This window comes from Phyllostomus discolor, chromosome 7 (genome assembly GCF_004126475.2).
Source record: "Phyllostomus discolor isolate MPI-MPIP mPhyDis1 chromosome 7, mPhyDis1.pri.v3, whole genome shotgun sequence".
NCBI lineage: Eukaryota > Metazoa > Chordata > Mammalia > Chiroptera > Phyllostomidae > Phyllostomus > Phyllostomus discolor.
The window spans coordinates 38,286,504-38,311,811 of record NC_040909.2 but is presented as its reverse complement, the minus strand read 5'-3'; the positions used below and the strand labels follow the sequence as shown (position 1 = coordinate 38,311,811).

The 25,308-nt window shown below is 44.8% G+C and overlaps 1 protein-coding gene across 3 annotated transcripts in view; it reads right to left on the bottom strand.

The window, feature by feature from the left end:
• FGD5 (FYVE, RhoGEF and PH domain containing 5) overlaps window positions 1–25,308 on the bottom strand; it is a 126,090-nt gene that overhangs the window by 29,587 nt on the left and 71,195 nt on the right. For 2 of the 3 annotated variants that reach the window (XM_028518798.2, XM_036030757.1), the window contains exons 6-8: window positions 1,082–1,242; window positions 658–814; window positions 17–104 (exon numbers count right to left, since the gene is read on the bottom strand). In XM_028518798.2, the coding sequence (XP_028374599.1) occupies window positions 17–104; window positions 658–814; window positions 1,082–1,242 (406 nt within the window). The remainder of the gene's footprint in view (window positions 1–16; window positions 105–657; window positions 815–1,081; window positions 1,243–25,308) is intronic. The other variant, XM_036030756.1, reaches the window with a different exon arrangement.

Sequence of the window (25,308 nt, the reverse complement as noted above, 5' to 3'; positions counted from 1 at the left end):
CTCCCATCGGGCCCACCTGTGAGGAGCACTTGGTACTGGAAGAGGCGCTGAACTACCCGCAGCAGCCTGTGCTTCACGTTCTGGCTGCCTCCTTGCTGACTCTGCTGTTCCCAAGAGATGGGGAGGACAAAACTCCGTCAGGGACCCTGGCCTGAGGGTACTGGGTTCATGCATTCTACATGCACTGTCCCATCCAACCCTCTTCCTGGCCAAGCTGAGCTTCCCCCATCTCTAAACCAGTTTCCCCTCTTCCAGGAAGGCCTTCCAGATGAGCACCACCCTGCTGTGACAGTTCAATCCTTCAGGCTCACAGTCCGTGCTACACTTAGTAATGCTTCTAGTGCTAGTAATAGAAAAAAGCCCCCCATTTTCATGCCCAATAACTGGGTCCCCAGTTGGTGGCCTTTTGTTGGTCACTCAGATGGCTCCACTTTGCTTTGTGCTTTTCTACTGGGACAGGAGAAGGGCTACTGAAACCCTCCCCATAGCTGGGGCTCACTGAGCGGCCATCTTCTACAGGGTCACCCTCCCCTCTCCTCGGCCCCCCACCCCAGTCGGAGGGTGGCCAAGAAGCCCCACTGATTTGCTTTTAGTCATGCCCAACCCACCCCCACCCCGTATCTTTAGAGCAGGTTCTCAGAGGACCAAGGGACGCACCTCAAATTCATGGACAGCAGCTGCCAGCCGGGGAGAATGGAGGCAGTTCTCAGCAAGCAGACTTAGATACCTGTCAAACTGCAGGATGTGAGCAGCGTGGTGGTCAAACTCCTGCTCCCGAGCCAGGAAGACATCGGCCACCTTCTGCTGGCCTTCCCTGCAGCCAGGATGGGGGCAGGACAGGGAGAACTCAGCCTTGTGACCAGCACAGTGACAGACAGTGAGAGCTGGAGCCACAGCCCCAGGTGCGGAACCCAGCTGGCTCCTCCCACCGTTGTTTTACTGTGGGCAAATGACCGCACACCTCTGTGTCTAGGCTTCCACATCTGTCAGGCGGAGACACCATTTCACGTGGTGGGGTTTTTAACCCCTCCCCCATCCCCAGGGTAACAGGAGCAGTGGCAGGCATTCGGGGACCGCTCACCAGTGCAGCAGCCTCTCTCCCAGCTCCTCCAGGATCCCCCGGTGAAGGTCGAGGATGGCTGGGAGTTCGCTCAGGCCACGCCTCAGCTCCTCCCTGGCCACTGTGTCCTTGCCCTCTTGGTCCATTTCATCCAAGGCCCTCACAACGGCTCCGTGGAAATCCTGAAACCCCAAAGGCCTGTTACCTGTGGGTTGACAGGACTGAACACAAGTCCTCCCTGGCATTTCCCTTATGTCTTTGGAGCCCTGGTCTACAGACAGATAGCTGGGACCTTAAGCAAATGCCTCAGGTCCCGGCGTTCTCACCTGTCCAACAGGGCTGATTACACACGCTTGTGATCACGGGTAACTATGCCCAAGGAGCACTGAACACAACTCCTGGCACAGAGTAGGGGGCTTAAAGCAGGTTCATTCTGCCCCCTTTTGTGTGGGATCTTGGGTGCAGGCTCTTCTTTTACAAGGTGGGTGAGAAGTGGGGTAATTTCTTCTCTGAAGAAATATAAAGCCCTTCTTGACAATGAGCCATTTTTGAAGAGGTTCATGCACTGGGTTATTTCAAAACAAAGTCTAAGAAGTCACAGACATCCCCTCCATGGCATATCAAGCAGTCACTTAAAATGATGCAGACAGTGACTACGTAAAATATGCATGACCTGGTGCTGAGAAATCAAGAAAGGACATGAAGCTGTCTTCCCACCTGAGTACAGCTGTATAAAAAATGAACAGAGCAAAAAGCTAAAAGGAAATGGAGTGAAATGGAAACAATGGCTATGTCAGGGGTATGCAATTAGGTATGCTTTTTTTTCTTCTTGTCTCTGTTTTCTAAAACTTCTGTATCAAGATTACTTTAAATATTAAACTAAATTTAACAAACATTAAAATGATAAACAATGCAAGACTTCTTTCTCACAATGAAAATTTTTATCTTTAAATACAGCTGCTTTTGTACAAGGCCCAGGTCTCTAGTTTTAAATACACGAGTTACCCTGAGACAACCTTGAATTATAGAGCAATGCATATTGGGAAAACCTCAACATCAGGGGTCATGTGATCCAGCCTCCATCAGGAAGGTCAGATTACCTTTACAACATTCAGGAAGGATGATCACTTTGCCTTTTTTGATTGCCTACCTGACAGGGAATTCATTACTGAGCAAAGACAGTTAATTCCACTGCTGAACACTTTTCATTGCTAGAAAGGTCTCTTTTATATAGAGATCTAAAAGGGGAAAGTGCCTGACAGGATGGGCAGTCCTTCCTCCAGGAAGTCCTTCTGGTCTTCTCCCAGGCATAAAAGGAGTGCAGGGGAGATCTAGCGGTGACGGGACAGGGCTGGGGAAAAAGGCAGGGAGGTGGGATAGGAGTAGAGAGAGGGAAGGTGGAAGGAAGGGGAAGGGAAGGGAAGGGAGAAGAGAAGGGAAGGGAGAGGAGAAGAGAAAAAAGGAAAGAGGATGAGAAGGAGGAGACTGAGGGAGAGAGAAGGAGGGTGGGATGGAGTGATTGACAGAGAGAGAGAGACAGGGCACATGAAAGGCAGGAGATTCGTGCCCCTCCAACATCTATAAAGAGGCCGCCTATGTTGGCCTATGTTGTCAGACAGGATAGCAGATGTGGACGTTACAAAGGTCTCACTTCCTGAACACTTCATCCTGTCCTGCGCTGACCCCCTGCCGCTGCAACCTGCTCTGCCGGGAATTGTGGGGAGCGCAAGGGTAGGACGGCTCACCCTGGCCTGCAGTCCCAAGGAGGAAGGATGAGCTGGTTCCTGATGAGGCTGACCCTCACCAGCACTGGACTGGTACAACTCGAAGGTGTTGGGATACCTCTAGCCCCATCACTAAGGTCAGAAACTCCTGGGGTTGAGTTTCCAACTAATGAATAGATTCTCTGGCAGAAGACATGTGTGTCCTTAAGTGGAGGCCACATGCTTGAACTATAATTAGAAATGAACCTCATTGTATCTGAGCTACCATAACCCTTCCCGAAGGCATATTGCAGAGGGTGGAGAAAGTGTGAATTATGAGTAAGAGGGCAGCTAGGTGGGGAGTGTGGCTAGAGGGGCGTAGTATTTAGTTACTGTCTCTGCCCACAGCTGGATATGGGATCATTTTGAACCTGGAGGGGAGGTTTCTCTGCTGACTCAGGGGCAGGAGGACCCTCCCACTCTTTCCTTGTGAGTCTCCATGTTCAGGACCCAGTGTCCAGGCCAGCAGAGTCTTGTCAGCGCTGGTGTCCCAGAGGAAGAAAGAAAACGTCCTGATGAGGACAATGACCCTGGTTGCTTGGGCAGCTGGTTGACAGAGGACTTTCAACATATTCTGTCATTGGCCAAGTTCAAGCCCAGTATTTTAGTACAAATGTAGCTGAATGACTGTGGACAAACTGTAACCTATCTGAGCCCCAGTTTCCTCACCTGTAAAATGGGGACAACAGTATCGCATAAGGCTGGTGGGAGCTCATCCTGAAGTTTAAAACTGCAGAGTGCTGTCCCTATGGCAGTTATGGTTATATTTTAGACGTGACACCTTCAGAGCAGGGCCACATCTGTTTTATTTCCTGCCATGTTTCTCAGGTCCAGCAGTGTATGTGACAGAGAAGGACTGTTATAATGCTTGCAAACTGATGGACTGCAGGACCCTTATTTAACAGAAAAGGAGTGTGAGTCACGGGGAAGCCAAGGCCCGGAGCCCAGGCCTGGAGCACCACGGAAAGGGGTGGGCAGGGACAGGGAGAGAGGGACAAGCAAAGACAAGACTGATGGCTGCGTTTGCATCGCACTCCAGGGAGCTTCAGTATTAACTGCTCTGCAAGCTGGTTTCTTGTCTGTAATTAATTCTCACTAAATTGACTCAGTCCCAATGGACAGGATGGCCATCATCAATGTGACTCATTTAAAAAACTGGAGCATAATCGGAATCGCCACAAACGTCCGTTCTTAAAACTCATGCATCAGCTGAAAGTGCCGAGTGCCAGCCACACCATCCATCACTCCCTGAATGGTTTCGGCTCTCTCAATCATTCTGGCCCAGCGTGGCACCCCGGGGTCCCGGCATGCACCTCCCAGGCAGGAAGGCAGGACAAGGTATCTGGCCCTCATCCCCTTATTCACTCAACAAATGTACTGAATGCCTGCTCTGCACCTAGCCTTGAGGAGACAGTGAGAGTAGGAGAGATGCAGTTCTGCCCTCAAAGAGTTTGTAATCTGATGAGTAAAAGGGTAATTCAGCACAGGGATGTAAGTGTTGGGGTGCGGAAAAGCACTGGAGCCGCAGCAGTCCATAAGAGGCAGACCTACCTAGGCCTGCCAGGGCCTGAGACAAGGGGCAGTGGGGGTGGTCGGGGTGTCGCAGGTAGAGGGGACAGCATGTGCAAAGGCCCTGAGGTGGCAGAGAAACTGAGGACTTGAGTATGGTTTGTGTGCAGAGTGTGTGGGTGTGGGCGTATGTGCACCCTTGAAAGAAGTGCATGGGATTGGAACATGATGATGCTCGGGGATTGGGCAGAGGGCCCATTCCACATGGCCCCGCAGGCTTTTCAAGGGACCTGGTTTTCACCCTGGGGTGATGGGGAACCACTGAATAGTGTGCTAGGCAGGGGAGCAATGGGACCAGACATCTGTCTTAGAAAGTTCACTTTGTTGGGTGAAACTGGAGATGACGAGGATGAGAGTGAGACCAGTGAGGTGGTCATTCTAGGAGAGCAAGAGTGTGTTCAGGACTTGAGATGGGACCAGAGTCTGGCCATGGTGACAGAGAGAGTGGATGGACTAGAGACAAAAAGGAGGAAGAATGGACTGGCTCTAATGCCTGCAGGGTCTAGTCCAAATCCCTCTGGGCACCTGAGGCCTCCCTGACCCAGTCCACCCTCTCACCGAACTCACTTCCCCAGCACTTTGTGGAGTCCCTACCCCAACCTTATATGGCTCTAGAGACCACGAACCGATCCTCGTCTGCCTGGACAGTTGCCTATGTGTGACCCTGGGCAAGTCACCTCCTCTCCATGGACCTCAAGCTCCCCCTCTGCAAAGTAGGGATACAAATACCTTCATAGCGTTTGTGTAGACTGCTTTCTGTCGTGGATTATTTCTTTCTGTGTTTTCCTTCTCTTTTGACGGAGTATTGCTTACCTCTGTCTCCCCCACACCCAGCCCAGGGAAGGTGCTCAGCAAGTAACACAGCCGACACTTCCACGTGCCGTGCGAGCCATTGTCTGCTTGACACTTCATGTTCGCCTTCTCATTTCATCCTCACAACAAGGCTATCATTTTGGCACTATTATTTCCATTCTGTCTATAAGGAAATTAGGCCCAGGGAGATTAAGTAACTTGCCCAAGGCCACCAAGATGATAAGATTTGAGTCCAAGTTGGCCTGACTCCAAAGTCTTAGCTCTCCCCATTGCCCCCCACCAACTCCACATTCTACCGATGGCCCAGACAGGGCAGTGACTTGCAGCGGTCAAAGAGGGGGACTGAAACCCAGATTTCGAGAACCCTGGCCAGGGCTCTCTGCCCATCCTCAGTGACCCCGGGGCAGCCTGGTGGGGAGGCCTGAGTGAAAAGACTCCCTCTACCTTTGGAGTCCTGGCAAGTCCCCTAGAACTCACAGGGCTTTCATGACTGCCGGGCTTGCCATCAGTAGAAGAGGGGACCTCATATTCAGGGGCCTGGTCCCCTGAACACTTTCCCCCTCTCCAAACCCACTGTTGAGTTTCCTGGGTGACACAGTACCTCTGTTTTCTGGGCTGGACAGTAAGGGGGTAGCCAGAATGCCCTTCCTGCAGGCGATCAAACCACTGAGGTCACTGCCAAAAGTCAAGTGGGCTTGCTCAGATCCCTTTTGGCCAAACGCACACCGACCTCAGCCATGACCTGCTATGTCACAAAAACGCCTTTGCCAGCCGAGAGCTTCCCAGGGAACATGACTTCGTTATGTCCGGTCAGTCACTGCAGGGGACTTTGGAACCCTGAAAGTAAGTCTCTGTGGGGCACGCAAAGACTGCTTAAACTGTGTACAAAGAGTACCAGCTGTGCAAATGGGACTTCATGTTAAAAGATGAATGAGGGAATTAAGGTGTTCTATGTACTACTCCTACTCCTGTTACTCTTCTGTAAAACTGAAATTGTTTTACATAATAAATAGTTAAAAATCATTTAAAAATTGAATAAGATAAAAAAATAAAATGCTTAGTACAAAAAAGTGTGAACCTGTACTCTGAAAATAATGAAGCACTGTTGAAAGAAATTAAAGAAGGCCCAAGTAAACAGAAAGATGTCCCATGTTTGCAACTTAATATTATTAAGACGCCAACACTCCCAACTTGATACACAGACTCGTCTGAACCCCATCGAAAATCCCAATTGCCTGTCTTGCAGAAATTGACAAGCTGATCCTAAAATTCGTATGGATGTGCGAGAGGCACTGAAGACCCACAACAAACTTGAAGAAGAACCAAGTTGGAGGACTCACACGTCCTGATTTCAAAGCTTGCTATAAAGCTGCTGGAGCCAAGACTGTGTGATGCTGGCATGAGGACATACGTATCGATCGATGGATCATAACTGAGATCCAGAAATAAACCCTCACATTTGTGGTCAAGTGACTTTTAACAAGGATGCCAAAGCAATTTAATGGGGAAAAAAATAGCCTTTTCAACAAATGGTGCTGAGCTATTTGGATATTCACATGCAAAATAGTGAATCTGGACTCCTTTACATCACTCACAAAAAATTAACTCAAAATCAAAGACTTAAATGGAAGATCTGTAAGTGTAAAACTCTTAGAAGAAAATATGGGGGTAAATGTTTGTGATTTGGGGCTAAGCAAAGATTTCTTAGATATGACAACAAAGTGCAAGCAACAAAAGAAAAAATAGATAAATTAGGCTTCATTAAAAATTAAGAACTTTTGTGTTTCAAAGGACATTATCAAGAGAGTGAAAAAAGAACCATCGTGGTTCAGTTGCTTGAGCATCATCTCCCAAAGCAAAAGGTCACTGGTTCGATTCCCAGTCAGGACACATGCCTGGGTTGCAGGCCAGGTCCCCAGTTGAGGGTGTGTGAGAGGCAACTGATTGACGTTTCTCTCCCTTTCTTTCACCCCCATTACTTCTCTCTAAAAATAAACAAAAATCTTTTTAAAAAGAGAGTGAAAAGACAACATACAGAATGGGAGGAAATATTTGCAAATCATATATCTTTGCATGAAAAGGTACCCAACATTATTAGTCACTAGGAAAATGAGATACTACTTCACCCTCACAAGAATGGCTATAACAAAAAACATGCATGACATTAAGCACTGCAAGGAAGTGGAGAAATCAGAACCTCGCCCTGTGATGGTGGGGACGTGAAATGGTGCAACCGCTGGGATAACACCATTGTCAGTCCGGAACACCAGTCCAGAAGTTCCTCAAAAGGTTAAAAAGTTACCATATGACCCAGCAATTGCACTCCTAGGTATGTAACCGAGAGAATGGAAAACATATGTCCATACAATAATTTGTACATCAATGTTCACAGTAGCATTTTCATTACAGTCAAAAAGAAGAAAGAATCCAAACGTCCATCAAGCAAAGAACAGATAAACAAAATGTGGTCTAGTCATACATTGGAATGTTACTTAGTCATGAAAAGGAATGAAGTACTAATACATGCTACATATGACATCAATGAATCTTAAAAACCTTATGTTAGAGGAAGATGGCATTGGAGTAGGAGGGAGCACATTCAGCTTCCCTCTGCGCATGGGAGGAAATCCTGGCTGATCTATGGAGTAGAGGAGCAAGCAATGAACATACCTCAGCATATGTAAAATAGGGGACCAAGGATTGTGGTGTAACCGAAAAAACCAGTCAGTGAGAGGAGTGCTGCAACATGGTAGGGTCCCAGGGACCAGCTCAGGATCCAGGGGCTGCAGCCCCAGGCCCAGCACCCACTGCTGGGTTTGCCACAGAGTCCTTGGGAGAGAGCCAGGACAACTGCTCCCTCCGCAGCCAAACAAGGTCTGAGCAGCATCAGGAAGAACCCAGTTGCTAGCAAACACACAAGGGCTGTGAGCACCCTCAGAGGCTGTGGACACCGGCGGGGTTGGGTCTCACAACGGGCCCTAACCCTCACGGTCACTGGTCTGGCTGGAGAGTTGGGCTGCGGGAGAAGCCAGGCCACGGTATGGGTGGCAGACTTGAATAGGAGGAATTTCTCAAGAGGAAGGAGTGAAGAAAGACATTGTTTGGGGAATTCTCCTACAGCAATCGCTCCAGCCTCCCAAGTTTGCACAGAAAGTTGTGTTTGTGTGAAGGACCCTGTACACCCCCATAGCACTGGGAAGGGTGAGGCAGTCTGGCTGAGGGCACACGTGTGTGCGGGAGCGGATAGCCACACCCCAGTCCACAGCACTAACCCTGCAGAAAGACCTCATTCTCACACCCAGGGTGCAGGGCCGAGGAGCCACGATAGCTCCCCAGACAGTGTGCACCACTGACCAAGTGCAGATCCGGGAGGAAGAAAAGCCATACCAATCACCCATCAGCCTGCCTCAGCCAGCAAGAGCAGAAAAACCGGTCTGGCCACTTTGAAACCAAGAGACTTTTTAATTTTATTCTATTTTTTAACAATTCTTAATTTAAAAATTTTTATTATTTTTATTCTCTTTTAATTTCTTTTTCCTCTCTTTCCTGCTTTCTTGTTTTATTCCTTCCCCCTTTCTTTCCTCCAATTTTATATCTTCTTCCTTCATCTGCCTTTTAATTTTTTTTAAATACCTACAAGTGAAGACAAAATTATTAATTTTCCATTATTCTTACATCTTTTTTTAAATAGTATTTTGCCAATTTACTGTCCTTCACCTCACCTGTGTCCCATTAGCACACTACTCAAGGTTCTATACTTCCTATTCTTGTTAACTAGATCTCATAGATTCTGTCATATGATTGTTGCTCTAATATTATTGTAAATAATTGCTGTTCCATGCAACTGTAAATACTTCAAAACACCCCCTCCCCAGATCTTAGCCCACTTCAAAGTTTCCTGAACTCTATTACTGTAGTGGTTAACTCTATTCTCTCACACACTACACCTATTTACTATCCTTTACTCTCACCTTACCTCAGAATCTGACCTCCCACAACCTCACTGCTTTCTAGATCCAACTCACAATCCTTCCTTCCACAACAAGAGTCTTATCTTCTTTTCATCCTTTCTAAAAATCAGCTAGCTGGGTGGAAGATCACGGTTAACACTATACATAGCCAAAGGATCTCCTATCTCTTCTCTACTGGCTGCTACTGTAAATATCATAGAATACTCTTTTGCTGTCTTAAACCATTTTACCTTTCCCCTCCAACTGATCACAAAAAAGAGTAGGTGGAAGTGGTGAACACAAGGATACCCACTGGAAGAGGATATCCAACTAAGAGGATAACAACTAAGGAACCACTAACAGATAACAACAGAAGAAGGTGAAGGAAAGAGTGGAAACCACACAAACCTCAATCCAGGACCTATCTGGACATACAACTAAACAGTAGAGACAGTACCCAGTACAAGCAACTGAACAAGAGCAAGAGAGAATCTTCAAAACCTTATACACACAGAAGAACCAGCTTCAACAAAACCTGCCCTCACCAGCACAACAAAATACAAGAGGTGGTGGACAGAGTGACCCTCATTTAACCAGATGGTGGGAAGGAACAACCAAAGAAAGACCCAACAACAATCAAAACCCAAAGACAAACACAGAGCCAATTAAAGTGACAGCCCAAGACCAGTGAGCTCTGGAGATCAAGGAAACTGCACCACTGAATCTCACTGGTATTCTACCACAGAAGTTCACACCACAAACCCAGGGAGCTAGAACAGATCAATTTAAGAAGCTGAGGCTAGCAAGAAGAGTCTCACAAACAATGGAAAAAAACAACAACCCCCAAAAGAAAGGAAAGGAGGAAGCCTCAGAAAGAACGCTAAATGAAATAGAGGCAACTCAACTATCAGATATCAAGTTCAAAGCAGATTGTCAGGAAGCTCAATGAGCTCACAAAGAGCTACTAGAAACTACAGGGAAGCTACAATGAACTCACTGGAAACTATATCAACATGAAAAAGGAAATAGAAACTCTCAACAAGGGCCAAGAGGAAATGAAGAATATAATTTCTGAACTGAAGAACACAATAGAAGGAATGAAAAGCAGGATTGATGAAGCAGAAGATTGGATCAGTGAGCTACAGGACAAAGTAGAAAAAAAAAACACCCAGAAGGAGCAAGAAAAGGAAAAGAGGCTCAAAAAGAATGAAGAGGGATTAAGAGAAATGCAAGACAATATGAAACATAATAATATCTGTATAATAGGGATACCAGAAGGAGAAGAAGAGCAAGGGATAGAAAACCTATTTGAAAAAGTAATGATGGAAAACTTCCCTAATTTGATGAGAGAAAAAGTGACACAAATCCAGGAAACACAGAGAGTTCCAATCAAGAGGAACCCAAAGAGGCCCACTTCAAGACATATCATAATTAAAATGGCAAAATACCAAGACAAAGAGAGAATCTTTAAGGCAGCAAGGGAGAAACAGGAAGTAACATACAAGGGAGCCTCAATAAGTTAGCAGCTGCTTCTCAATGGAAACACTCCAAGCCAGAAAAGAATGGCAAGAAATATTCCAAGTAATGAGAACCAGAGGTCTGCAACCAAGGCTACTTTACCCAGCAAGGCTCTCAATCAAGATAGAAGGCCAAACAAGAAGCTTCCCAGACAAAAGGAATCTAAAAGAATACACCTCCACCAAACCAGCTCTGCAAGAGATGCTAAAGGGCCTGCTTTAAGGAAAAGAAGGAAGAGAGAGGGAGAGAGAGAGAGAGAGAGAGAGAGAGGGGAACACAGGTACAAAAATGGCAATGAATAAGTACCAATCATTAATAACCTTAAACGTAAATGGATTAAATGCTCCAATCAAAAGACATAGAATAGCTGAATGGATAAGAAAGCATGACCCACACATATGTTGCCTACAAGAGACCCACCTCAGGACAAAAAATATACACAGACTAAAAGTGAAGGGCTGGAAACAAATTTTCCAAGCAAATGGATAGGAAAAAAAAAGCCGGGGTAGCAATACTCATGTCAGACAAAATAGATTACAAAAGAGAGCCATAAAGAAGAGACCCAGAAGGCCCAGGAGACCCAGAAGAGACCAAGACAACATAAACATTGTAAATATAAATGCACCCAACATAGGAGCACCCAAATACATAAAGAAAATCTTAGGGGACTTAATTGAACAATGCCCTAGAGGAAATGGACTTAACTGATATATAGAGCCCTTCATCCCAAAGAAGCAAAATACACATTCTTTTCAAACGCACATGGAACATTTTCAAAGATAGACCACATGATAGGACACAAAGCAAGCCTCAACAAATTCAAGAAGATTAAAATTATACCAAGCATTTTCTTGGACCACAAAGGACTTGAAACTAGAAACCAACCCCAAGGGAAAAAACCTGAAACATTCAAAATCATGGAGATTGAAGAGCATGCTATTAAATAATGAATGGGTCAAGAATGAATGAAAGGAAGAAATAAAAAAGTTTCTGGAAACAAATGAAAATGAACTCACAACAACCCAAAACTTATGGGACACAGCCAAGGCAGTCCTGAGAGGGAAGTTCATAGCGATACAGGCCTACCTAAAAAAGATAGAAACATTTCCAACAAACAACCTAACTACATCTACAAGAACTCGAGGAACAACAGAGACAGCCCAGAGCAAGCAGAAGGAAGGAAATAACCAAGATCAGAGCAGAATTAAATGACATAGAGACTAAAGGCACAATTCTAAGGATCAATAAAATCCAGGAGCTGGTTCTTTGAAAAGATAAACAAAATCGACAAGCCTTTAAGCAGACTCATCAAGAAAAAAGAGAAAGGATCTGGACTTCTGGCCAAGATGGAGGCTTAGGTGGACGCACCATACTTCCACGCACAACCAAGACTGGAACGACAACAATTTAGAGGCAGAATAACACCCAGAACTGACAGAAAATTTATCTGAATGGAAGTCAGACAGCCAAGAAGTTGAAATAGACCGTTCATCCAGACTGCTAGGAGGGGTGGAGACAAGCAGCCAGATGTGGGTCGCAGCGCAGAGAACAGGGAGAGTTGGGCGCATAGGGCAACCGGGAGCGCGTAAGGCATCTGGGGCGCACAAGATCACAGCGGGTGGACCCTGAGTATGCAAGCGACAGCTGGCAGACCCAGTGAGGCGGCGACTGTGGAGCAGGGCAGAGCATGCAACCCAGGATCCCAGAGAAGGGACAGAGGTCCCACGGAGAATGGAGCTACCACCATTGTTCCCTCTCGACCCTGCCCTCACATACAAGGTCACAATCTAGCGACTGGGGTGCCCAGGCCTGGTGAACACCTAAGGCCCCGCCCCTCACCGTAACAGGAGTGACCAGAGAGAGAGAAAGAGAGAGAGAGAGATGGCTCAAACAGAAGAACAGATCAGTGCCTTAGAACTCATCCCTTTGAGTGACCAAGAGATAGCTAACCTATCAGATGCACAGTTCAAAACACTGGTGATCAGGAAGCTCACAGGATTGGTTGATTTTGGTCGCAAAATAGGTGAACAAATGCAGGTTACCATAAAAGAAATGAAGGAAAACGCACAGGGAACCAATAGTGATGGGAAGGAAACTGGGACTCAAATCAGTAGAGTGGACCAGAAGGAAGAAAGAAACAACCAAACAGGAAAGAATGGAGAAATAAGAATTCAGAAAAATGAGGAGAAGCTTAGGAACCTCCAGGACATCTTTAAACCTTCCAACATCCAAATTATAGGGGTTCCAGAAGGCGAAGAGGTAGAGCAACAGATTTAAAACGTATATGAACAAATAATAAAGGAGAACTTGCCCATTCTGGCAAAGGAAATAGACTTCCAGGAAGTCCAGGAAGCTCAGAGAACCCCAAAGAAGTTGGACCCAAGAAGAAACACACCAAGACACATCATAATTACATTAGCCAAGGTAAAAACGAAGGAGAGAATCCTAGAAACAGCAAGAGATAAGGGGAAAGTCACCTACAAAGGAGTGCCCATCAGGCTGTCAGCTGATTTCTCAAAAGAGACCTTACAGGCAAGAAGGGGCTGGAGAGAAGTATTCCAAGTCATGAAAGACAAGGACCTATATTACAGATTACTCTATCCAGCAAAGCTTTCATTTAGAATGGAAGGGCAGATAAAGAGCTTCCCAGATAAGGTCAAGTTAAAGGAGTTCATCATCACCAGGCCCTTATTTTATGAAATGTTAAAGGGACTTATCTAAGAAAAGAAGATACAGAAAAAAACATGTATAGTAAAAGGATAGCAAACTCACAATTATGAACAACCACACCTAAAGCAAACCAAAGAAACTAAGCAAACAACTAGAACATGAACAGAACCACAGAAATGGAGATCACATGGAGGGTTAGCAATAGGGGAGTGGGAGGAGGAGAGAGGGGGAAAAGGTACAGGGAATAAGTAGCATAGATTGTAGGTAGAAAATAGACAGGGGGAGGGTAAGAATAGTATGAGAAATGTAGAAGATAAAGAACTTATAAATATGACACATGGACATGAACTAAAGGGGGGGAAGTGGGTAGGAGAGGATGTACAGGGTAGAGGGAAGTTAAGGGGGGAAATGGGACAACTGTAATAGCATAATCAATAAAATATATTACAAATTTTTTTGTTTGCAATCTTAAAAAAAAGGATCCAAATAAACACAGTCAGAAATGAAAGAGGAGAGATTACAACTGACACCACAGAAATACAAAGGATTGTAAGAAATTATTATAAAGAACTGTATGCCAAGAAATTTGAAAATCTAGGTGATATGGACAAATTTCTAAAACAACATAATCTTCCAAAACTCAATAAAAAAGACGCAGAAAGCTTGAACAGACCAGTAACAGCAGATGAAATTGAAGCAGTAATCAAAAAACTCCTGACACACAAAAGTCCGGGTCCAGGTGGTTTCACAGGAGAATTCTACAAAGCATTTAAGGAAGAGCTAACCCCTATTCTTCACAGACTATTCCAAAAAATCCAGAATGATGGAAGACTCCCAAACTCTTTCTTTGAAGCCAGCATCATCCTAATCCCAAAACCAGATAAAGACACAACAAAGAAAGAAAACTTCAGGCCAATATTGCTAATGAACATAGACACTAAAATCCTCAACAAAATATTGGCAAACTGCATCCAACAATACATTAAAAAGATCATACACCATGACCAAGTGGGATTCATTCCAGGGATGCAAGGATGGTACAATATTCACAAACCAGTAAATGTAATACATCACATAAACAAAAGCAAAGACAAAAATCATGTGATCATATCAATAGATACGGAAAAAGCATTTGATAGGGTAAGGCACCCATTTTTGATAAAAGCACTCCACAAAGTGGGAATAGAGGGAGTATTGCTCAACATAATAAAGGCCATATATGAGAGACCGACAGCCAACATCATACTCAGTGGGCAAAAACTAAAATCTTTTCCACTAAGATCAGGAACAAGACAAGGTAGTCCACTTTCACCACTTTTATTCAATATAGTACTGGAAGTTTTAGCCACAGTGATCAGACAAGAAAAGGAAATAAAAGGCATCCAAATTGGAAAGGAGGAAATAAAACTGTCATTGTTTGCAGATGACATGATAGTGTATGCAGAAAATCCTATAGACTCTGCCAAAAAACTGCTTGATCTAATAAACGAATTTGGCAAAACAGCAGAATACAAAGTCAATATCCAGAAATCAAAGGCATTTTTGTGTACCAACAATGAAACAGCAGAAGGAGAAACCAAGAAAAAAAGTCCCATTTGATATAGCAAAAAGAAAAATAAAATACCTAGGAATAAATCTAACCAAGGAAGCAAAAGACCTGTATAAAGAAAACTACACAACACCGAAGAAAGAAATTAAGGAAGACACAAACAAATGGAAACATATACCGTGTTCATGGATTGGAAGAATTAACACCATCAAAATGTCCATACTACCCAAAGCAATTTACAGATTCAATGCAATACCTATTAAAATATCAATGGCATATTTCACAGACATAGAACAAACATTTCAAAAATTTATATAGAACCATAAACAACCCCGAATAGCTGCTGCAATTTTGAGAAAGAAAAGCAAAGTAGGAGGGATCACAATACCTGATACCAAACTGTATTACAAGGCCACTGTAATCAAAACAGCCTGGTACTGGCATAAAAACAGGCACATGGATCAATGGAACAGAACAGAGAGCCCAGAAATAAGCCCAAGTCTCTATGGTCAATTAATATTTGACAAAGGGGGCAGCAACATAAAGTGGAATAAAAACAGTCTCTTCAACAAATAGTGTTGAGAGAACGGGACAGCTACATGCAAAAAAATGAAACTCAAGCACCAACTTACACCATACACAAAAATAAATTCAAGGTGAATGAAAGACTTAAATATAAGCTATGTCACCATTAAAGTCCTAGAGGAAACGTAGGCAGGAAAATCTCAGATATTTCACACAGCAACATTTTTACTGATATGTCCCCCAGAGCAAGGGACATAAAGGAAAGAATAAACATATGGGATCTCATCAAAATAAAAAGCTTCTGCACAGCTAAAGAAAACAGTATTAAAATAAAAAGAGAACCAACTGTATGGGAAAACATATTTGCCCATGATACCTCAGACAAGGGTTTAATCTCCAAAATATATACAGAACTTAAACAACTTCATTCTAAGAAGACAAGCAACCCAATTAAAAAATGGGCAAAGGACTTGAACAGGCACTTCTCCAAGGAGGACATAGACAGGATCCAGCGACACATGAAAAGATGCTCAGTATCACTAGCTATCAGAGAGATGCAAATTAAAACCACAATGAGATACCACTTTACACCAGTCAGAATGGCCATCATAAACAAAGCAACAAACACAAGTGTTGGAGAGGTTGTGGAGAAAAGGGGACCCTAGTATACTGTTGGTGGGATTGCAGACTGGTACAACCACTATGGGAAACAGTATGGAATTTTCTCAGAAAACTAAAAATGGACCTGCCTTTTGACCCAGCAATTCCACTGCTAGGATTATATCCTAACAACCCTGAGACACCAATCCAAAAGAACCTATGCACCCCAATGTTCACAGCAGCACAATTTACAATAGCCAAGTGTTGGAAGCAACTTAGATGCTCATCAGTAAATGAATGGATCAAAAAACTATGGTACCTTCACACAATGGAATTCTACGCAGCAGAAAGAAAGGAGCTCCTACCCTTTGCAACAGCATGGATGCAACTGGAAAGCATTGTGCTAAGTGAAATAAGCCAGGTGGTAAAAGACAAATGCCATATGATCTCACCTTTAACAGGAACCTAAATAACAAAACAAAGAAACAAGCAAAATATAACCAAAGATACTGCAATAGAGAACAGACTGACAGTGTTCAGAGGGGAGGGAGAAGAGGGGGAATTTCAGGGGAAAAGGAGAAGGGTTTACAGTAACAAGTATAAAGGACACACGGATAAAAACTAGGGGTGGGTGGAAATGGGAGGGAGGAGGGGAGGGCTGGGTGGGTGGGCTGGGATGGGAGTAAAAGATAGAAGATTGTACAGCAACAACAATTAAAATAAAAAACAGCTTGATTTTAAAACAAAAAACAAAAAAAATCCCTTATTGCTAGATGAAAGACGCCAATGACAAAAGACCACAAACTGCATGATTCCCTTTATATTAAATATCCAGAATAGGCAAGTCTACAGAGACAGAACAAGACTGGTGGACGCACAAGGCTGCGGAGGGGTTGATGGACAGCTATCCAAGATGTACAGGGTTTCTTTCCGGGGTGATGAGAATGATTGTGGTGATAACTGCACAACTCTGAATATACCGAAAACCACTGACTTTTGCACTTCAAATGGGTGAACTGGATGGTATGAAATTTATATCTCAATTCATCTGTTAAAAAACTGAATAAGGAAGGTACAGACTGGGAAAATGTTCCTACAAGTCAGTAAGGAAAAGACACAACCCAATTAAAATGAAAAAAGAAGCAACAGACACTTTTCAAATAGGATTTCCAAATGGCTAATAAACAGAAAGAAAGATACTCAATTTGATTAAACATTAGGGAAGTGCCAATTAAATCCAAAGTGAGAAACCACTACACAATCAGCAGAACGGCCATGAGCAAAAAGACTGACAATGCCAATGTGCTGGCAAGCCTGAGGAGTAGGTAGTACTCCCATACATCAGAATGGGGGAATATACTGCTTCAAACTCTTTGTAAACCTGTTTGGCAGTTTCTAACAAAGCCAAATCTATAGCCCAGTAATTCCACTCTAAGGTAAATACTGAGGAGAAATCAGTGCATATGTTCCTTAAAAGATATGTATGAAACACTCATAGCAGTTTTACACAGGCACACCATGTTTTATTGTGCTTCACTTTATTGCGCTTCACACATGTTGCATTTTTGCAGATGGAAGGCAAAACTGTCCACTAGCAAAAGATGATGACTTGTCTTATTGCAATGGTGCGGAACCAAACCTGCAATGTCTCCAAGGTCTGCCTGCAATAGCCCAGGACTGGGAACAACCTAAATGACTGTTAACAGGACAGACATACCAACTGTAGTATATCCATGCATGGAAACATGGATGAATCTCACACATTTTGTTGAGCTAAAGAAGCCAGGCACAAAAGAATACATAATTCATAACTCCATTCATATGAGGGTCAAGGACAGGCTAACCCAGCGGAATGTGATGGAAAACAAAACGGTGGTAAACCTCTGGGGCGGGAGGGTGACTGACTGAAGGGGGGCATTAGAGGCGTCTTCTGGATGATATAAATGTTCTATCAGGGTGGTGGTTACCAGTGTGCACATACACCCACCTTTCTTAAAAATTTAAGCTCTATCTTTAGGATTCCTCAACTGTATGTAAGTTACAAAACTTTCTTTTTAACCAGTTCTCTGAGGCCCCTGGGGGAAGAGAGAACAAACACTGCTTTCCCCCACTGCTCTCATGTCTCCTCCAAACCCTTCATTTGTGTCCAGACCTTGGGGCCAAGTGAATCTCCTGGGCCAGGAGTTCATGGCCCTTCAAAAGCCAATCCAGCCTACCTCTGTAGCTGACTGTTCATGACTACTATACCAGTGGTTCTCCACGTTAAGTGTGCCTCACAATCACCTGCGGGACCTATTCAAATTGCACAGATTGCTCACCTGACCCATAGTTTCCATTCTGTTGGTCAGGGTGGAGCTGGATAATTTTAATTTCTCACCAGTTCCCAGGTGATGCTGCTGCTGCTGGTCCCAGAACCATGCTTTGAGCGCTGCTGCTTTCTATGAATCCTCTTTTCCAGCCTCTGTGTCTTTGTTTTGTGCTTCTGGCATCTGACTCATATCTCACTTATGTTTAAAAGCAGCTTCAAACACCACCTCCACCATGAGGCCCTCCTGGGTTACTTCATCAGTCAGTTTAAGGTCCCCTCAAGTATCCTATAGCCTCCAGAAATTTTGGGACACAGCCTGAAGGGAGCCACCCTGGTCTTAGAATGTTCCTGAAAGCTCATATTTCAGCTTAAAACTTAATACATATTTTATTTTATTCTCCAAACTATATCCATATTTGATTTAATGTGTTTAAAAATTATGTATCTAGAATAAAGCAGAGGCTCTTAGACAATGTGCTCTGTTTATTCTGTGGCCTTGAGCATTCCTGGACACCTACTGCACATCTCTGGCAGGGTTATATGTATCCCAACCTGGAAAGCAATGGCTTTGCAAAAGTTTGCACTGCCAGGTTGTTCACTTACTCTGAATGTTTCTGTTACCTTCCCTCTAACCAAGCTGAGGGCAGACACAAGCTGTGTCTTATTCCCTTTGGTTTTACTCTCACGTTGACGTGGCTTGGTTCACAACTGTGCTGAATGAATGCTACTTTTTCACTAGGTTCTGTTTTAGGTGCAAATTGGAACTAACTGGGGACTTTTTCAACTCCAATGACCAGGAAGCATCCTGGACTAATTAAATACAAATCTCTTAAGGTGGAATGAGCATCCATATTTTTTAACACTCCTGGGTACCCGTGAACAGCCAGGTTTGGGAACCAGTGTCATAGATGGTGCTGACTTCTAGGGGGCAGGGAATCACAGAGAGCCCATGCTGAAGAAGGGACCTTACAGGATCATCTGTCTGTGAGTCTCAAATGTTACTGCTCATCAGGAGCACCTGGAGGATTCACTAAAATACAGAGGGCTGAGCCCCACTCTCGGAGTTTCTGATTTAGCAGTTTTGAGGTGGGACCCAAGAGTACACATTTGGGCACTGCTGATTTGGAGACTCACTTTGAGAACCACTGATTTAAATGAATATTCCTCTCACCATGCTTGGTGGAGACCCAGGTTATGAGAGCCTGAACTCTGGCCTCCACCTGCCTTTGAACCAAAGCTTCTCCACTTTCATCCTCTTTTCTTATTGGGGCTCTGAGTCAAATTTCATTTGAAGACAAGCTTCTGTGGCTAAAAAGGTCTGAGTCCCACCAGACACTTCAGGGTGAGAGAAGGAGGAAGAGACTTTCCAGGGTCACACAGAAATATTTTTCCTAGACTGAATGAACACAGGAGTTCTGGGGCTTTGTCTGGGTTTAACTTTGAGTTCTCCAGCATCACCCCCACCCACTGAACCTACTGTACCCACCTTCCCTGCTCAAGTCTCCAGGGCTCCCAAATTCCTATGCCTCCCTTTTGAAACACCAGGGGACATGGCATTCAGGCTCGCCCTGAAGACAGCTCTCCGGCCACTTCCTGTACACCCCACACTTCCAAGCCCTCCCTTCTGTACACTTATTCCCGTTGCTCCCACCCTCTGGAGGCCTGTTCCTACTTTCTGTCCATTGATGCCGATTGCAAAACTCCCTGTCCCGAGTCCCTCCTTGACTTCAGTCCTCTCACTGACACTGATTCCCTCCCTCCTCGGGCTGCTTACCACCTAACCAGACCATCCCACGTCTGTTTGTCTCCTCCCCTTCTCAGCACTCAGGAGTTAAACAACCCTGGCCCCACTTCTTTGGGTGTCACCTTCTCTGAGATTCAGTTTTGGCCCCATCCAGCCATCTAAGAAATATTTATTGAGCACAAATTATGTGCAATTAAATGAGATAATATATATAAACTGCCAAGCACATATGGGAGGTCAGTAAATGCTCACTGCTCCCACCCCACCCTCTTCTACAGCATCTGAAACATTGGACACTGACCATAATGAGGAGCAAGAACTGGCTGGGTGAGGACAGAGGGCACCACACACAGGTAAATAATGATAACAGAGCTCTGTCAGATCCTGTATTGGCCTGTCACGTCAGCAATGAGGCCACGGCCAAGTGAAACCCCCACATAGTGATGAGGGAGGGCTTCTGAATGAACCTCCTATTTCTTTGAGCAGTTTGAGAGGTCCAGCTCTGTCCTGGGCTCTCCTGACACCCTTTCAAGCGGTTGCTATCTCTGAGAAAAGTAGGGTTGCACGAGTGGGATACACGCAGGTTGGTTCTGGAAGCCTCCCATTGCCTTTCTGCACTGCATCCTCCCTAAACTCTCCCCAAAGTCCTTTCTGCCCCTTCATGAAAACCTGCCAGTCTCAGGCTCACAGCCTTCAAGACACCACCTTCCTCCTCAGGGTACCTGGGAGCCCTCTCCTGATTGCACACACTCCCTTAAGGAAATCCAGGCCTCTCTGGGAGCTTCAGTAAACATCTCCACACTTGATCACTTCCAGTGCATATCCCGTGCCCAGCCGACCACTAGGAAGTTCTTCCCCGAGCCCCTCACACTTCACAAGAGCCACACTAAACTCATAGTCTTCTCCCAAGCCCAGCCTGAGCAATTCTAGCACCTTCCTTGTTAGTGAGTCAGCAACCCAGTAATCAGGGGTCAGCTGGAAGCCCTCCCTCTGACTCCTGCACCCCACAGTCCATCAGCCATCAAGTACACATTCCTGTCTAGCTCACTGTCACCTCTTGCTGGAATCACCCAGCATCCCCCCCAGGGAGCTTCAGGGGATCAAACTCAAGCCCCAAACATGCCTCATGGGGCTCCCTGTGGTCACCCCATACCTTGCTGGCCTCAGCTCTCAAAGTTCTCTCACTCACTGACCACACTCCCACCAGGCTGAATTTCTCTGAGTTCCCAAACACACCATCCTCTAACTGGCCTCTGGGCCTTTGAACATCCTGATCCCTTTGCCAGATGCAAGCCTTCCTCACCATTCCTTCACCTGGCTAACTCCTTCCCATCCTTCAAGTCTCAGCTTAGTCCCATTTCCTCCAGGAATCCTTTTTTGAGCCCAGAAGCCCAGGGCAGGTGCCTCCCATGCACACCCCAGCTTCTGGATGCCCCCCACCACTGTGTGAATATTGTTTATTTCCATGCCCATCTCTCTCATGGACTGTCAGTTTTTGGTGGGCAGGAGCCTCACCTTCTCATTCCTCCATAAGTCCCCTGCACCCAGCATACAGGAAGTGGTCAGGATATATTTTTGACTGAAGAAATGCTGAGATTGCTGGAAGGAACGATCCTGCCATCACTCACTCATCAGGTATGTATTAAACACCGGTGTTATAATGGACACTACAATCCACTGGGGATGGGACCTGTCAAGCTCTGCCCTCAAGGAGCTCTGAGTCCCATGAGGCACCAGACCACAGACAAGTACCTAGAAACAGCCCCAAATGCATGATGCAATGCAGATGAAGGGGACAATGGACAATTGAAAAATCATAGCTGACGACTTCAATATCCCACTCTCAGTAGCAAATGGACAATGAGACAAAATCATCAGCGAGGGTGCAGAAGACTCACAGTGCTGTCGATCAACCTGACCTAAGTGACATCTACAGGATAGCCACCCAACCAGCACAGAAAACACGTTCTTTTCAAGTACCCATGGAACATTCTCCAGGATATACTGTATGCCAGGCCATAAACAAGTCTCATTAAATTTAAAAAGACTGAAACCACACAAAGTACATTCTTCAACTCAATGGAATTCGAAATCAGCAGCAGAAGGAAATTTGAAAAATTCACAGGTATTTGGAAATTAAACAGCATGATTTTAAGTAACCCATGGGTCAAAGAAGAAATCATAAGGGAGGTGAGAAATCCAGGCCTTTCTAAGAGCTTCAGTTAACATCTGGATGAAACTGAATAAAAATGAAAACATAACATAAGGAAACAAATACATAAATTAGATCATTTTAGACAGTGAAAGATGCAATGAAGGAGACAAAACAAAGCATAAGAGAGTGTAGCAGAGGCAGTACAATCACAGATCTGCACTCTCCCTGCATCCACACTCACCCCTGCCATGGCTTCATTATGGGGGAGAGCATATCCCTGACCCTTGCCTTTGGGTCTGGCCATGGCACTTGCTCTGGCCAATGGAATGTGGACAAAGCAAGTTGTGAGCTGGAATTTTAGGAGCTCTCTGGTGTTTCAACTTGCTCTCAAGTCAATACCATGGTAAGAACCTCCTCTGGGTGCCTGCTGCCCCTGCAGCCTGGGCCCCAGAGTGAACACACAAGAAGCACAACCACTGAGCTAAACGCAGCTCTGACCAATTCACTTCCACTTGATCCAGCTTCTCTTGCAACTAGGAGTGCCCAATGAGTCAAGTGAAGCTTTCAGGAATTCTTTTTCCAGTGAACTAGCTCAGCTGGGAGCATAGCTTTTGCTTTCTTCCCTCTCTTTCTTCCTGCCTGGGACATCGATGTGAAGGCCATAGCTGTAGTAGCTATCTGTGTTCATGAGGAAGTGTGGAAAGGATGCAGCAGAGAGATGGAACCTTGGTCCCTGAGATTGTGTGGAAGTGCCAAACTTGACCTGGACCTCCTACTTCTGGACTTATTTCACATGGGAGAGTAACCTCTAAATTATTTAAGCCATCATAATTGGGTTTTAAACATATATTTTATTGATTATGCTATTACAGTTGTCCCATTTCCCCTCCTTTATTCCCCTCTGCCCTGCATACTGCCTCCCACCCGAATTCCCTCCCTGTCTTTAGTTCATGTCCATGGGTTGTACATATAAGTTCTTTGCCTTCTACATTTCCTATACTATTCTTAACCTCCCTCTGTCTATTTTCTACCTACCATTTATGCTTCTTATTCTCTGTACGTTTTCCCTCTCTCTCCCTGTTGACTGCCCCACTGATAACCCTCCATGTGATCGCCATTTATGTGATTCTGTTCCTGTTCTAGTTGTTTGGTTAGTTTGTTTTTGGTTTTGTTTTGTTTTTTTAGGTTTGATTGTTAATAGCTGTGAGTTTATTGTTATTTTACTGTTCATATTTTTTATCTTCTTTTTCTTAGATAAGCCCCTTTAACATTTCATAGAATAAGGGCTTGGTGATGATGAACTCCTTGAACTTGACTTTATCTGGGAAGCACTTTATCTTCCCTTACATTCTAAATGATTGCTTTGCTGGATAGAGTAATCTTGGATGTAGGTCCTTGCCTTTCATGACTTGGAATACTTCTTTCCAGCCCCTTCTTGCCTGTAAGGTTTCTTTTGAGAAATCAGCTGATAGTCTAATGGGCACTTCTTTGTAGGTAACTGTCTCCTTTTCTCTTGTTGCTTTTAAGACTCTCTCATTCTCTTTAATCGTAGACAATGTAATTATGATGTGCCTTGGTGTGTTTCTTCTTGGGTCCAACTTCTTCGGGATTCTCTGAGCTTCCTGGAAGTCTATTTCCTTTGCCAGATTGGGGAAGTTCGCCATTATTTTTTTCTAAAAGTTTTCAATTTCTTGCTCTTCCTTTTCTCCTTCCAGCACCCCTATGATTCAGATGTTGGAATGGTTAAAGCTGTCCTGGAAGTTCCTAAGCATCTCCTCATATTTTTGAATTCTTGTTTCTTCATTCTGTTCTAGTTGAATATTTATTTCTTCCTTCTGGTCCAAACTATTGATTTGAGTCCCAGTTTCCTTCCTGTCACTGTTGGTGCCCTGTATACTTTCCTTTCACTTTTCATAGCCTTCACCTTTTACTCTATTTTGCAACCATATTCAACCATTTCTGTGAGCATCCTGATTACCTGTGCTTCGAACTCTACATTTGATAGGTTGGCTATCTCTTCGTCACTTAGTAATATTTTTTCTGGAGCTTTGATCTGTTCTTTCATTTGGGCCATTTTTTTTCCATCTCAGCATGCCTGTTATGTAGTAGGGGGCAGAGCCTTAGGTTTTCACCAGGATGGGGCAACCCACATTGCTGTGTTGTGATGCTGTATAGGGGGAGCAGTCCAAGAGGGAACAGTGTCACTTGCTCTGCTCTCTGCTGGTTTTCAGTCACTTCCCCTGCTACCCACAATCAAATTAGGCCCTTCTGGTGCTGATTTCCAGGTGGGTGGTTTTGTACATGTCCTAGGACCCTGTGGGTCTCTCTAATACACTCTCTTGTAAGGCTGGGAGTTTCTCCCACTGCCACAGGTTTTTAAGTTAGATGTTTTGCAGCTTTATTTCCCCATGCTGGAGTCCTGGGTTGTTCAGTCTGTCTTACCCCTCAATTGTTCCTCCTAGTTTATCTGCATCCAAATGTGGGGCTGCCCGATCTGCCAGCCACCTCCTCACCTGGTCCTCCCGCTGCTGCCCTGCTGGGAGTCCTCTCTGCCCACTACCCATCTCTGCCCCTCCTACCAGTCTGGATGAATGTTTCTTCTTTAACTCTTTGGTTGCCAGACTTCCATACAGTTTGATTTTCTGTCAGTTCTGTTTGTTTTTTGTTTTTAAATTCGTTGTTGTCCTTTTGGTTGTGTGAGGAGGCATAGTGTGTCTACCCCCATCTTGGCCTGAAGTCCATAATTGGCTTTTTATTACTAGCAGTCCAATAGCAACTTTTAGCTGACAGATTATTAGGAAAGCTTTCTGTAGTACTTCCGAAAGTAGTCAAACAATGTTTCCTATCTCACGTGGTCTTTGTGCAATATTAGCTTGCTACTCCTCCCACTGAATGGTTGAGACTGTATTCCCTCCTCTTGAACTTGGGTGGACCTTTGTGTCTGTCTCGGCTAATAAGAGTATGGTGGAAGTGGTGCTATGTAATTTCCAAGGCTAGAGCATACAAATGCCACGTACTTCCTCCTGGCTGTCTTGGGACACTCACTCTTGGAACCCAGCCACCACGCTGTGAGGAAGCCCGAAC